This window comes from Lactuca virosa, chromosome 1, assembly GCF_052849685.1.
Source record: "Lactuca virosa cultivar CGN04683 chromosome 1, Lactuca_virosa_CGN04683_v6, whole genome shotgun sequence".
Lineage (NCBI taxonomy): Eukaryota > Viridiplantae > Streptophyta > Magnoliopsida > Asterales > Asteraceae > Lactuca > Lactuca virosa.
The window spans coordinates 211,242,493-211,257,076 of NC_136426.1; the positions used below are offsets into that span (position 1 = coordinate 211,242,493).

Below are 14,584 nucleotides of genomic sequence, written 5' to 3' on the forward strand. Positions count from 1 at the left end.
GGAATGAATCGAAACAGGGTGCTACAAAATTTCTTCTAAGTATAACCAATGCACACAAAGTATTCCATCTCCAACAACAAGTGCATCATATAAACCACTTTATAATACTTAACATGGAATATGATGGACAACAATGTAAACATCTCTTTTCATAAACACCATACAAACTTCATTCCTTCTATTTAAGCATATTTCCATCCAACAATTCCCAACATACACTTCAACTTACATACACATATTCAAGTACATCAACTTGTAACTCACATGAACCATCCCTTGACATCTTTCCCATTCCAAAGTATAGTTAATTCACAACGAAATAATATTTTCATCAAAAGTACTCTACATGTTCCACATTACCAGTTAAGGTAACATACTTTCATCATGGTAACATACCCTTTTTACCATACTACTTCATTTATATTTCCACTGATCTATCCATCCACTACAAGCACTTGTATATCCATTTACTCGTCTTGTAAAACATGGGTGTTACATAAAAACTCAAAAAAAGAGGATTTTAGTCATATCGCATTGGCGAGGGGCAGAATCCGCAAGAACGACTATACTTAATAGATGGACCTGTGATAAAAGAAAAAATTTAGACTAAAACTGCAATCCTTTTACAACCACAAGGACCATTTCTGTATTGTACTCTAAGAAAATATAGTATTATTTCCGTTAAAGAAACATTAAAGAGAGAAATATCGTGAAAGCTTTTCTCCCCTCAATAATGGAAGGTTTTTATCTATCCACAGAAAATATTGTTTATTGACAATACATGTTGAAACCATACACTGCTATTATCCTCGCACGCCAACTGTTTGATTATATGTTCATTAGAATTTTTGTTGCTGAAGAAACAGGATCGGCTGAAGAACTAGCAGCGCTGAAGGATGAAGAAGGGCTGTTTCGATGTGCATCGTGCCTGGTTTGGAGTTTCTAAACCTAGGATTTTCTCTCTTCAATATCTTGATATCAAAACTAAGGGTATAATTGTCAATACACAATATTTTGTGTGAATGGATAGAAACATTTTGTGGATAAATCAGCCCCCCTACTAATAGCTAAGGCAATATTCTTTCTCACCTCTCTCGCTGCTACTTTTGCTGCTGCTCTGTAAACAGGTAACTGGGAAGGCACTTTCAGTTAGTTTCAGATGTTGTTAGACAATTTTCTCTTATTAATCATAAGTCGTATCATAATCATGTGTTTGTTCAATAACAGGGGATTGAAATTTCGATTATTTCTGTTACTGTTTTCAGTTATGTGTTTCAGTTAGGGTAGTACAAAGTCCTAACATATACTTTCTTAATTCAGCTATATATTCCAACTCACAAACACGATTTTCTGCATATGATTTTTTTTGAACCTGAGCAGTAAGCTAAACACTAACAATGAAGAAGGTTTAAATTTCGATTGTAATAATGCTAAATTGTATGGTGAACTTGCTTACCTGTTGAAACCAGGTTATAAAAAATCTCGGTTGTCATGGAGTATTTATATTAGGATTTTGCTAGTGCAGAGTCTAGATCAATTTACGCACCATTTATTTGCAGATTGACAATTCATTTCTTTGTAAATTTAAGGTTAATATCATAAAAAACCATAATTTACTTAAAAAAAACCTTGCATTTTTCCAATTAGTTCCGAATAATCTTCCGGTTAATTTTTCCATTTTTTTTCTTAAAGGAGACCTTGCATTTTTTTTTTCGGATTAAACCTTAACTTTAATTTGTCAAATATTAGGGTTTTTTCGGACAAAAAGAAAAAATCTAAAGGTTTTTTTGGAAAAATAAAAATTCGGGGTTTTTTCGGAAAATTTGTCTACAACCGGAAGGCCAAATCTAAAATAACGGAAATATATAAGGTATTTTTTAAGAAAAAAAAAATAACTTTTAGGTTTAATCCGGAAAATCCAAATTATGCTCATTTATAGTGTTAACTCTAAATTTAACATCTATAATGTTGGTCAAAGGCTATGTCACTTGTCACTTGAGTCACCTCTGTTACATAATTGAGCCCTCATTGACATGATCATAGTTGCACCTGAAAGGGAAAATTTGGCCTAGCTGACCACTCCTTGTTCTAGTTGTGCTTTAAATTTTTCTTACATGGACCAGTTTCTCATCTGGTTCTTGGGTTCATCCCTTCGATAGTGTTTTCGTGTGGATGTTGTAATTTAAATTGACAGTGATATCTATATATTTGTGTATAAAGTACATTTACCTCGAATTTTCATGTATTACAGACTTTTTCATCAAAATAGTTACTTTCCTACTTACTGAGATACACAAAGTCGTGGGAAAAGTGAAGGGTCGTCAATCCATATAACTCATAATGGCTGTTCTCTCTGAACATTCTCAAGGATCTTCATCTTCTTCATCAACTCATAAAGGTCATAGATATGACGTATTTTTAAGTTTCAGAGGTGTTGACACTCGTCATGGTTTCACTAATCACCTTTATAATGCCCTCATTCATGCCAACATCATTACCTTCTTGGATGATGAAGAGATGGAAACCGGGGAAGATCTGAAACCAGAATTGAAGAGTGCTATTAAATCATCTAGGGCTTCTATTATCGTGTTCTCCAAGAATTATGCAACTTCCACATGGTGTCTTGATGAACTGGTGTTGATCCTTGAGCAACGTATGAAATTCAACCATGTTGTAATCCCCATCTTTTATCATGTTGACCCCACTGATGTCAGGAAGCAACAAAGTAGCTTAAGAGATCCAATAGCTAAGCATAGACAAAAGATGGAGGCAGAGACAAATTCAAATAAAAGAAGTCAATGGTCTCAAAAGATAGAGCTTTGGAATAAAGCGCTTAGAGAAGTTGCTGACTTAAAAGGGAAGGATGCAAATGGCAGGTAACCACTTTCTTACCCATTTTTCCATACTCCTTTAACATTGTTTAATTAGTACATGAAAATTTAACATAATCTTTTCATGCATTTCAGCACGTCTTCATTTTCATCAAATAGGCATATTTTTATGCATTTAATTGGACAAAGATATGCTTGGAATCGAATATAATTTTTGCAATTATGTGATCTCACAAATTAATTCATATTGACCAATTAAACCATCATGCCAACTTAAACACATTTGCTATGCATTTTTTTTTATCTTATCACAAATTAGTTCATGTAGATAATCATTTCAATGATTTAATATGCTTTTCATTTATAAACAAAATATTTAACAATTGTAATGCATGTATTATATTTTATATCATTCTACCTTTAAACTATATCATCTTTTATTATGATATATTAATGCTTTTACTTGTAAGTATTAAAGGGTAAGTTATATATATGATATTTTTGACCTTGCACATTAGATGCTTACATGGTTAGGATTGCAAATACAATAATAGTTATGATACAAAAACTTAATTATATAATAGCTTAATATGATATAAATTTAATTTGGATCATTTTGAAAAAGTAAATATCCAGTACGACATGTTAGTTGTGTGATTATGTTTTGTTGTTCTAACTAAAATCAAATTACAGGCTTGAGGTGGAGTTTATTGATGAAATTGTCAAGGACATCTTCCGTAGATTACACATACCCTCAAGGTTTCCACTACCACAACTTATTGGGATGGAAGATTCCATTAAATTCGTCACTTCATGGTTGAAAAATGCATCATCACATATGCTAGACATACTCACTATTTTGGGGATGGGTGGGATCGGGAAGACGTCTTTAGCCAAATATGTCTATGCGTTACATTCTCATGAATTTGACACAAGCAGCTTCATTGAAGACATCAGTAGGAAATGTGATGAAAAATCTAATGGGATGCTTGATGTACAAAAAAAACTATGTGATGATATTTCAAAACCAAGTTCAGTTCAAGTTCTTGATGATTCTATATGCACCTCAATGATAGAGAATGCAGTGATGCGCAAGAAAATGTTTCTAGTTCTAGATGATATTAGTACTCTTAAACAATTAGATGCATTACTTGGAAGCAATGGTTTTTATCCAGGATCCAAAATCTTGATAACAACAAAGGACGCATGGTTAACAACGAGTTGTACACTATTCAAAACGACTGTTAAACCCAATCATGCAACATGCGAGCTTAATGTCTTATATGAGATCAATTCACAAAAGCTTTTGTGTTATCATGCATTTATGTGCAATCATCCCAAACCAGGTTATGAAGAGGTGTCAGAAATGCTTGTGAAGTATTGTGAAGGACATCCAATGGCTCTTAAAGTTTTGGGTAGGTCTCTACATAATCGAGATGTAAGTTATTGGGAGGGATACATAGATAGGCTAAAGAAAGAAAATGATTCCCCTATAAATAATGTCTTGAGAATGAGCTTCGACTCTTTGCCGTCAGAAAATGATAAGGAGTTGTTTAAGCATATTGCTTGTATTTTTGTTGGAATGGATAGAGATGTTAGTGTAACAATATTAGAGGCATGTGATATAGAGACAAGATCAGGGATCACGAATCTTATTGACAGAGGTCTTCTTAGTATCAGATGGAATAATGAATTAACAATGCATCAGTTGGTTCAAGAGATGGGAAGATTTGTGGTACGTGACGAATCACTTTACAAGCCATGGGAACGTAGTCGAATATGGGGTCATGAGTCGTTTAGAGTGTTGAAACAAAAAAAGGTAAGATGTCATGTATATTTGTTTAGAGCATTTTGTATTTTTATATACATGTCTTAACATTTTAAAATACTTTTGCATCCCCTTTTTTCATAGGGTACGGATAATGCTCTAGGCCTCAGCCTTGACATGAGAATGCTTGAGAAAGAGAAGTTACATGGATCAGTTGAGTTGAAAACAGAAGCATTGAGTAAGATGGATAGGCTAATGCTTCTACAACTCAATTATGTACAAATAACCGGCTCTTACAAGAATTTTCCAGAAGAATTAAGATGGTTGTGTATGCATGGATTCCCTTTGAAGTTTATACCTTCAGACTTACCGATGGAGAATTTGGTTGCTCTTGACATGTCATATAGCAATATTGAATCGTTTGGCGTTTGTTGTAGTAATCCACAACTTCAACATAGGCAAAAGGTAACTTTCTTCATTTATTATTCTTCCATGATGAGTTGATAAAGTTCATTACTATTCTAACTTTTGTCCTTTTCAGCTGTTACTTGGATCGTGCTTAAAAGACAATATGGTGCTTGTATTATTGAAGATTCTTAATTTAAGTTTCTGTACACAACTTTATAGTTTGGGTGGTTTTGACCAACTCCCTGCACTTGAGAAGTTAATACTTAGAGGTTGCACTGGTTTGCGTGAGGTCTGTGAATCAATTGAGCAATGTGTTGAACTTGTCCACATCGATTTCAGCTACTGTAACAAGCTTGAAAAACTTCCAAGAAGCTTAGTTATGTTAAAGAAAGTTAAAACACTATTGCTAAACGGTTTTTATCTCGATGAATCTCGCATCAAGCTTAGGGATATGGATTCATCAGAAATGCTCAAGGCTAACAATATTGACATAAACACAAAAACCTCTTCCACCACTGTTGTTCTCCAGGCTACGCCAAGTTATTCCAATTTTTCTGTGATTTCTTTACCGAGAAATTTAGTAAGCTTGTCACTTGAGAATAATAATTTGTCCACTGAATCCTTTCCCATGGACTTTAGTTGCCTGTCTATGTTAAAAGAATTATATCTAGATGAAAATCCTATTATTTCCCTGCCTAGCTGTGTGAGAAGCCTTCCTAAGCTTGAGATACTTAGTATGCGAGATTGTAAAATGCTAACGACAGTCGAGCATCCTCCACATACACTAACATTTATGAACCTTTTTCTTCATGGTATTTGTAAGCCTTTGCTACGAAAAGTTGTATTTGATCCACAAATGTCCCCACTGAAGTTCTCACTAGGATGGAGGATCTTGGCACTTTCATCCTTTGAATTTGAAGGTATGGTCAAAATCCAACCAATGGAAGGCGTTGAGGTAAAGGTATTACATTGTTTGGGCTGGAATAACCTAGACTTGCTTAAAGGAAGACACGTGACAACTTCTATTGGTTATAGAGAATCTGAGGAATCTGAAATCCAGGTTTGCTGTAGTTAACTATATGTCTTTGTGTGAATATGTATGCATATATAGTTAATGAATGTGGTTGTATTTGGCAGATGTATTATGAATTTGGAATATTCAGCACAATTTATGAAGGCAAAGAGATGCCGATTTGGATTACACATAGAAGCATGGGTCGATCAATATCATTTACCATCCCATCATCTCCTAACAACCTTACTGGATTAAATTTCTGTTGTGTTCTGACATCTCCATTCGTTGAATTAGTAGATCATGTTCTCCTTGCGGTGCCAGTGATCAAAATTAGTAATGTAACAAAGAACCTCACCTGGATATACGATCATTACATTGATAGAGTGAATGTCGATGGAGGGTGTTTGACTTTGTTAAGCCATTGGATGTTTGGGATGAATGAGATGGAATGTGGTGACCATGTTACTATTACAGTGAGGAAGAGACTATTTGATATTGGTAAGCAAGTTACAAAGGAGTGTAAGAAGTTGCTTTAGATTATTACAATTCATGGAATCACATCATTGGTGGAGATCTCACTCCATTTCAATCAACAACAGGAGAATACATCCTAAGCAAACGTCGATTTCTGTTGCCTAATCTTGATATAGCTCTACTAAGGCATGGTAATCTGCGTGGAGAAGGCGTCCACTTTAAAGGTAGATGTCATTCATATGTAATGCTTTTTAATTAAAGCTGATAATAACTAAATGATAGTATTTTAATTCATGTTTTTATTTTTGCTATCATTTCCAAATCATTAATCTATTTCTTTTCATTAGATAAGTTGTACTTCAAAGCTTTGTCCCAAAGGAAGTCTGGTGCACCAGAGGATGGCCCCTAAGGTACTTTTACCATTCGAGAGAATCCAGATGATATTTGTAATCTAGTGTGGGGTGAGTTTTGTTTATGATAATGGAAGCAATGATGAAGAAGAAGATGCGTTGAGTTAATACAAGTCATGGAATCACATCATTGGTGGAGATATCACTGGATTTCAGCAACAACAGGAGAACACATGCTAAGCAAATGGCGAATTCTGGTGCCTTACATGGATCTGGGTCTGTGTTGAGATGCAACCCTCTTCACAGGTATATGTCATTCTTATGTATTACTTTTTATCTAGAGCTGATGGTAACTAAAATGATAAGTAATATATGTTTTGATGATAAATAATTCATGTTTTGATTTTCTGCAATCAAATTTAAATCTTTAATCTATTCCTTTTCATTACTGCAGGATAGGGCCTAATGTACTTTTATATCCTGAAACCCTTTTTCCTTCAGATAAAATTTAGAACAACCAAACCATCTGTCACAATTTTATTTCCAATATGTTTTCACATAAATATATTTATATATTTCAAGGTGGTAGTGAAGGCTAAGCTTTGTCACCCGAAAGACTTGCACTTGTGGCTTACCCGGCCTTTGCTTGTCTCTACAGCTAGCTCTGCCATTATTATATATAACTATAAGAAAGTATTCTTATAGGTTTGTTTTTATGTTTTCTAATGACAATAAAGGTGCTTTTTGTTTTAGTCTTTTGTTGTCCCAAAGAGTAGGATTTTCCAAGCATTCATTTTCAAAAATTATCCAATACTAGGTTGGATGTATTTTGTTTATGCATATTTATCTCCTCCATCATATGACACATTTCTTTCCCTTAATAAACTGATCTTGTTCTCAAAATTTACTGATGGATATTTATTTCGTTAAAAAGAATGAAGAAAGTTGGGGCATGCTTTGTTTGTGAAATTATAGAAAGCTGGTATTTTCAAAAATGCTGCTGAAAAACTTACACTTGCATGTTCAGCTCTGTCAAGCATTGAATCGTGGTGATTTACCTACAGCCCTCAAAATCCAGGTACTGTTGTCTCACACTCTAAAATCATAAGGCCCCTTTTTTGTTACGCAAGACATGATAGGACTGATATCAATGGGACAAATATTGCAGTTTTTTGTAGCACCCAAAAAGGGGAAGAAACTGGGACACAGACGAAGACGTCAATGGGACAAAAGTTGCAAGTTTTTGTTCATTCTGGAATCTTGTATGTGTAAAAAACATGATTACCCTTCTCATCTTGATAATTGAAAAATAGCTTTAGACATCTTGTTCAGTCCTGTCATGTATAACAAATGCCGCCTCAGAGGCACTGCAAATGAATGACGGCACGGCTGTTAAAAACTGAGGGCCTAGTCTTTATAAGTTTCCCTTGGATTTGTACTTGTTTAAATTGCAACAATGATGTAGGATATTTTCATGTTTTTTACTGTTAGCATTTGATGATGCCTCATATATTTGTTAGGTCTATTAGCCGAGATTATGTTATCCTCACAACAAGATTATGTTTCCTAGTATTTTGAGATATTAGTTAGTAAAGATATCATACATATCTGTGAAATCAGAGTGCGAAAAATCAGAGATAGAGATTAGAGAACTCGTTTTCTCATTCCAAAAATTAAAAAGATTGTGTATACAATGATAGATATATATGCGTAACCTATACTAGGTAACTATCTATTTACACTTGCAGTCCTTCAACTATACAATTCTAACACTCCCCCTCAAGCTGGTGTGTATATATCATATACACCAAGCTTGCTATATATATATATATATATATATATATATATATATATATATATATATATATATATATATATATATATATATATATTCGACTCAGGGTCCTCTTAGAGACTTTGTAAATCCATCTGCAAGTTGGTTATTAGAATTAACAAACTCAGTAACAATAAGGCCATCAAGCAACTTTTCTCTGACAAAATGACAGTCTATTTCAATATGTTTTGTCCTCTCATGAAACACTGGGTTGGAAGCAATATGAAGAGCTGCTTCGTTATCACATATAAGCTTCATTTGAGAGATCTTGCAAAACCTTAGTTCCTCAATAAGTTGTTTTATCCAAACGAGCTCACACGTTGCATTTGCCATGGCTCGGTATTCTGCTTCTGCACTGGATTTGGCTACCACATTCTGTTTCTTGCTTTTCCAGGAGACTAAGTTACCTCAAAGAGAACACAATACCCGGAAGTTGATCTCCTACTGAAGGGACAACCGTCATAATTAGCATCGGCGTAGCAAGATACCTCTATGCTTCCTTTGTTTTCATATAATAAACCTTTCCCTGGAGCACTTTTAATATATTTTAGAATCCGTAGAGCGGCTTCCCAGTGAGTGTCACACGGAGCATTCAAAAATTGACTGACTATACTCACAGCAAAGGAAATATCTGGACGTGTTACTATGAGATAGTTGAGCGGCTTCCCAGTGAGTGTCACACGGAGCATTCAAAAACCCAATGTTGAACCGACTCTACTAGGACCCCACACATCAGTGTGTACAAGGGAAAACAGAGACTCGACACGATTATTGACACGTTTAGGAAAGACACCACGAGTGTGTTTTCCCATTTGACATGACTCACACTCTAAGGACTCCAATGATGACAAACTTTGCATTATCTTCTTTAACTTGGACAAGGAAGGATGGCCATATAAGTGATGTAGATAAGATGGGGACACTGTACTGACTGCAATGGAAGGACGAGATCCACCCATATAGTAGTGACCTTGTGACTCATGCCCTTCGCCAATCATCCGTCCTGTGCTCAAGTCCTGTAGAAAAACAGAGTTAGAAAAACAGAGTTAGGAGTAAAGGTTACTGAGCATGAATGAGTTTTAGTGATGCGACTGACTGATAGTAAATTGAAAGGGCTTTTAGGAACATATAAAACTGAGTCCAAGGACAATGAAGTGATAGGTTGTGCTTTGCCTATTCTATTGACATCAGTCTTATTGCCATCAGCAACAGTAATCGGCGGTAAAGAATCCGTACAAGTTAATTGAGAAAAAAGATGTTTGTTACCACAGAGATGAACGGTAGCACCCGAATCAACAATCCAAGGCCTACTAGATTGGCCTTGAGTAGCAAAGGCCGAGGGAGTTCCAGTGTGGCTAGTTGCAATAGAGGCTGAATGTTGAGCTGCTTGAAATCTCAGGAATGCTTCATAATCAGATAAAGACATATTGACTGTCTGAGTTGATGAAGCAGCATGTATAGAGCCAACAGTAGATTGACTGGTCTGAGTTGATGGAGCAGTTGGTCGTCCATGTTTCTTCCAGCACTTGTCCTCTGTGTGACCAAGTCGATGGCAAAACTCACATGATGGGCGCTTGCCATTATTTCCTTTCTTTGAACCCGAGGCAAAAATACAAGGAGTTGGGGTTAGACTGGGATTGACCATGAAAGCAGAGGGAGTTGACTCTTGTTTTGTTGTATGTGTACCAGCCATGTTCAGTAGTCTACGAAAAGTATCCTTCATGGTGGGTGCAATAGAGCTGGTATGAATTTGATGCCTAGCAGATTCAAATTCTTGTTTGAGGCCTGAGAGAGCAGCTACCATGAAGAATTTCTCTCGTTGTGCAGTCTACGCAACAGGTGAGTTTACAAATGGCATAAGAGCCTCAAACTCTTGCATCGGGGCACGAATATGTCTCATATATGACTCCATACTTCCATCTTGTTTTAAACTCTGGATATTGTGAACAACAGTGTACAAACGTTGTATGCCATTTGTATAACATTCAGATGCTTCAGTCCAGACATCGTAACATGTTTCGAATGGTCGAAACAGTTGTATAATCGAGGGATCAATGGATTGCCACAGTAAGTTACAGAGTTGAGCATCAACTTGTTCCCATTTTGCACGATCTGCTACTGCAATTTCTGTCACACGCTTTGTCAAATGATCACTTTGACCCTGACCTTTGAACCACATCTTGACTGAGGCTGCCCATGACAGATAATTAGCAGACCCAGTTAATTTTTCCGATGTGATTGATTGATTGCCAGTTATGATAAAAGACTGAAGTAGGAGGATTGACAACGTCACCCATGGTTGATTGTGTGGATTTGGTAGGATTAAACAAACAGAAGCCGAATGTACTGGGGATCGATCAACAGCAAGGAGGGCTTCGGAGATTGATACACGAAGCAGAGATGCAGTGATCGATAACAGAAAAATTGAAGAAAGCAGCGGATTAGGGTTTCATTCGCTCTGATACCATGTGAAATCAAAGTGCGAAAAATCAGAGAGAGAGATTAGAGAACTCGTTTTCTCATTCCAAAAATTAAAAAGATTGTGTATACAATGATAGATATATATGCGTAACCTATACTAGGTAACTATCTATTTACACTTGCAGTCCTTCAACTATACAATTCTAACAATATCCTATACCGAGAATAGTGTATCACAGCCGTATATATACTTGTATTATCAATGAAATAGACAAGGATTCAAGATAATTGTTAACATGGTATCAGAGACTGTAATCCTCTGAAAACTCTTCCTCAACTGTCACCAAGGCTGAAAAGGCCAAAATAACCTCTGAATCTAAAATCTGGTCTCTTCTAGATGACATTGTTCTTCAACGGATCTATAGTACCATCTCCAATGATCTTCTTCACACCATCACGAAACCTAACACTGCCGCCTCATAGGCTTGGTAAGCTCTCGAAAATATTTTTCAAGATAATCAAAGTTCAAGGTCTGACTATCTTGACAGCAAGTTCGTCTCCACTCGTCTTGATCATCATCCGAACATCTCCTCCTACTGCCAAGCTATGAAGATGTTGGCGGATCAGCTTGCCAAAGTAGGAAACCAGGTGTCAAATCAAAGGCTTGTTTTAGAATTAATTGCTGGTCTCAATGAAAGTTACGAAGGCGTCGCCATGCTCAAACAACAAACCACTCCTCCTCCTGATTTCTATGAAGTCCGATCAAAACTAATCATGGAAGAATCTCGCAAAGCTCATCAAGCTGCCATAGCCGCAACTTCACCTAACCTCAGCGCCACCACCACCGGTTTAACAGCATCCACGACACATGCGAACCCCAGAAACAACGGCATCAACAACTGATTCAATCACCAACAACCTGATTTTACCACTTTTCGTGGATGGGGTCGTGGCAGAGGAGCTTACGTTCAGGGTAGATAAGAGCAACAATAGGGGAAGAGACTTCAACAACGATTCACATCAACCTCAACATAATTCTGGTACGGGTACACGCTCCTATTAACCATTGCCTACACCACCTCCTTGGGCATTCAAAACCTACTCACTGTGGGCTTATTCACCGTGTCCTTATCCTACACAACAAATTGGAAATACTAGACCTCCATCTAATGGATCTGGTATTCTTGGAAGCCGACCCCAGCAGGTCTATGCCACCTCCGACTCCAGCTACATGCCAACAGATTTGGAGCAGGCTTACCACAAGATGTCGCTCCACCCACCTGACACAAATTGGTATGCCGACACAGGAGCTACTTCCCACATGACGAATAATTCAGGTAACTTCACGTCTTATCAAAATAATGGCCATTTTCATAATATAATTGTCGGTAATGGTTGCACTATTCCAATCCAAGGTATCGGACATCAAACTTTTCCTTACCATTTCCCTCCTTTAATTCTCAAAAATGTTCTTCATGCTCCTCATGTTATCAAAAATCTTTTATCTATTCGTCGGTTCACAGGTTCACCACTGACAATAATCTTTCTGTGGAATTTGACCCTTTCGATTTTGATGTGAAGGATTTCCAAGCGTGGACACCAATTATTCGATGCAATAGTTGTGGCGATCTTTATCCTTTCACACTTCAATAAACATCCCAAGTTAGAACACCCTCAACTTTTGTTGGAGTAACAAAAGAATTTATGGCACCATCGGCTTGGACATCCGGGATCCGATATTTTATCTTTTTTTACAGTCTACTTTGAAATTTAGTTCTAGTTCTAAAACTTTATCTTCTGTTTGTTCTTGTGTGTTTGGAAAATAATCTAAGTTTCCTTTTTATGCTTCAAATTCTCTCACACGTTTACCTTTGATATAATTCACATGGATTTGTGGACATCACTTGTGCTAAGTTCTAGTGTTCATCGATATTATCTATTATTTTTAGATGATAAAACTAATTTCTAGTGGACAAACCCCCTAGCACACAAATCTCAAGTTTATTCCACTTTCGTTCAATTTTTCACACTTATTAAAACCCAATTTCATTTTACAATAAAAACAATACATTGTGATAATGGCCGCGAGTATAACAGTCATAAATTCCATCAATTTTATTCTCAAAATGGCATCCAGTTTCGATTCTCTTTTCCACACACATCTCCGCGAAATGGCAAAGCGGAAAAAAAAAATTGTTCAATTAGTAATGTGTTGCGTACTCTTCTTGCTCACTCCACGGTGCCATTACACTTTTGGCACCACGCCCTTCAACATGCCACTCATCTTCTCAACATTCTTCCGAGTAATCTCTTACGTAAACTCACACCTACTCACCTTCTATACAATCTCCAACCCACATATTCTCATTTACGCACTTTCGGATGTCTTTGTTATCCCCTAACCTATCCTACTACTATACACAAATTAAACAAACGGTCATCACCTTGTGTTTTCTTGGGTTACCCATCCAACCATCAGGGGTATAAATGTTATGACCTCAAAACCTGTACCATCATCCTGTCCCCCCACGTCATTTTTGATAAAACAATATTCCCATTCTCAAAATGGCCATCTTCACCATCAACTACTTCCACTCAATCCAATACTGAATCAGATCCTCATCCTTCCTTATGGTCTTCTTCTAACCCATCCTTAACCACTACCCATCCTTACCCTTTCCCTCCTTTAATTTTCAAAAATGTTCTTCATGCTCCTCATGTTATCAAAAATCTTTTATCTGTTCGTCGGTTCACCACTGACAATAATCTTTCTATGGAATTTGACCCTTTCGGTTTTGATGTGAAGGATTCCCAAACGTGGACACCAATTATTCGATGCAATAGTTGTGGTGCTCTTTTTATCCTTTCACACTTCAATCAACATCCTAAGTTACAACACCCTCAACTTTTTTTGCAGTAACAAAGGATTTATGTCACCATCGGCTTAGACATCCGGGATCCGATATTTTATCTTTTTTTACAATCTACATTGAAATTTAGTTCTAGTTCTAAAACTTTATCTCCTGTTTGTTCTTCTTGTGTGTTTGGAAAACAATCTAAATTTACTTTTTATGCTTCAAATTCTATCACAGATTTACCTTTGATATAATTCACACGGATTTGTGGACATCAGCTGTGCTAAGTTCTAGTGGTCATCGATATTATCTATTATTTTTAGATGACAAAACTAATTTATTGTGGACATACCCACTTGCACACAAATATCAAGTTTATTCCACTTTCGTTCAATTTTTCACACTTATTAATACCCAATTTCATTTTACAATAAAAACAATACAGTATGATAATGGCCGCGCGTATAACAACCATAACTTTCATCAATTTGTTCTCAAAATGGCATCCAGTTTCGATTCTCTTGTCCACACACATCTCCGCAAAATGGCAAAGCGGAAAAAAAAATTGTTCAATTAGTAATGTGTTGCGTACTCTTCTTGCTCACTCTACGGTGCCATTATGCTTTTG

At 36.3% G+C, this 14,584-nt stretch overlaps 1 protein-coding gene across 3 annotated transcripts; it reads left to right on the forward strand.

Moving 5' to 3' along the window:
- The first annotated feature begins 721 nt into the window (after window positions 1-721).
- Window positions 722-8,354, forward strand: LOC145164522 (disease resistance protein RUN1-like). Of its 3 annotated transcripts, none has more exons than XM_079083238.1 (10): window positions 722-1,127; window positions 2,252-2,876; window positions 3,525-4,650; window positions 4,744-5,064; window positions 5,141-6,067; window positions 6,145-6,520; window positions 6,622-6,720; window positions 6,844-7,152; window positions 7,781-7,924; window positions 8,015-8,354. In XM_079083238.1, exons 2-8 carry the CDS (start codon window positions 2,341-2,343, stop codon window positions 6,903-6,905), a joined length of 3,447 nt encoding a protein of 1,148 aa, XP_078939364.1. In that variant the 5' UTR covers window positions 722-1,127; window positions 2,252-2,340; the 3' UTR covers window positions 6,906-7,152; window positions 7,781-7,924; window positions 8,015-8,354. The 3 variants fall into 3 exon arrangements, with proteins under 3 accessions (XP_078939364.1, XP_078939360.1, XP_078939369.1); XM_079083234.1 differs by having other exon boundaries at window positions 7,874-7,924; XM_079083243.1 differs by lacking the exons at window positions 7,781-7,924; window positions 8,015-8,354 and adding an exon at window positions 7,301-7,770.
- The last annotated feature ends 6,230 nt before the right edge of the window (window positions 8,355-14,584 follow it).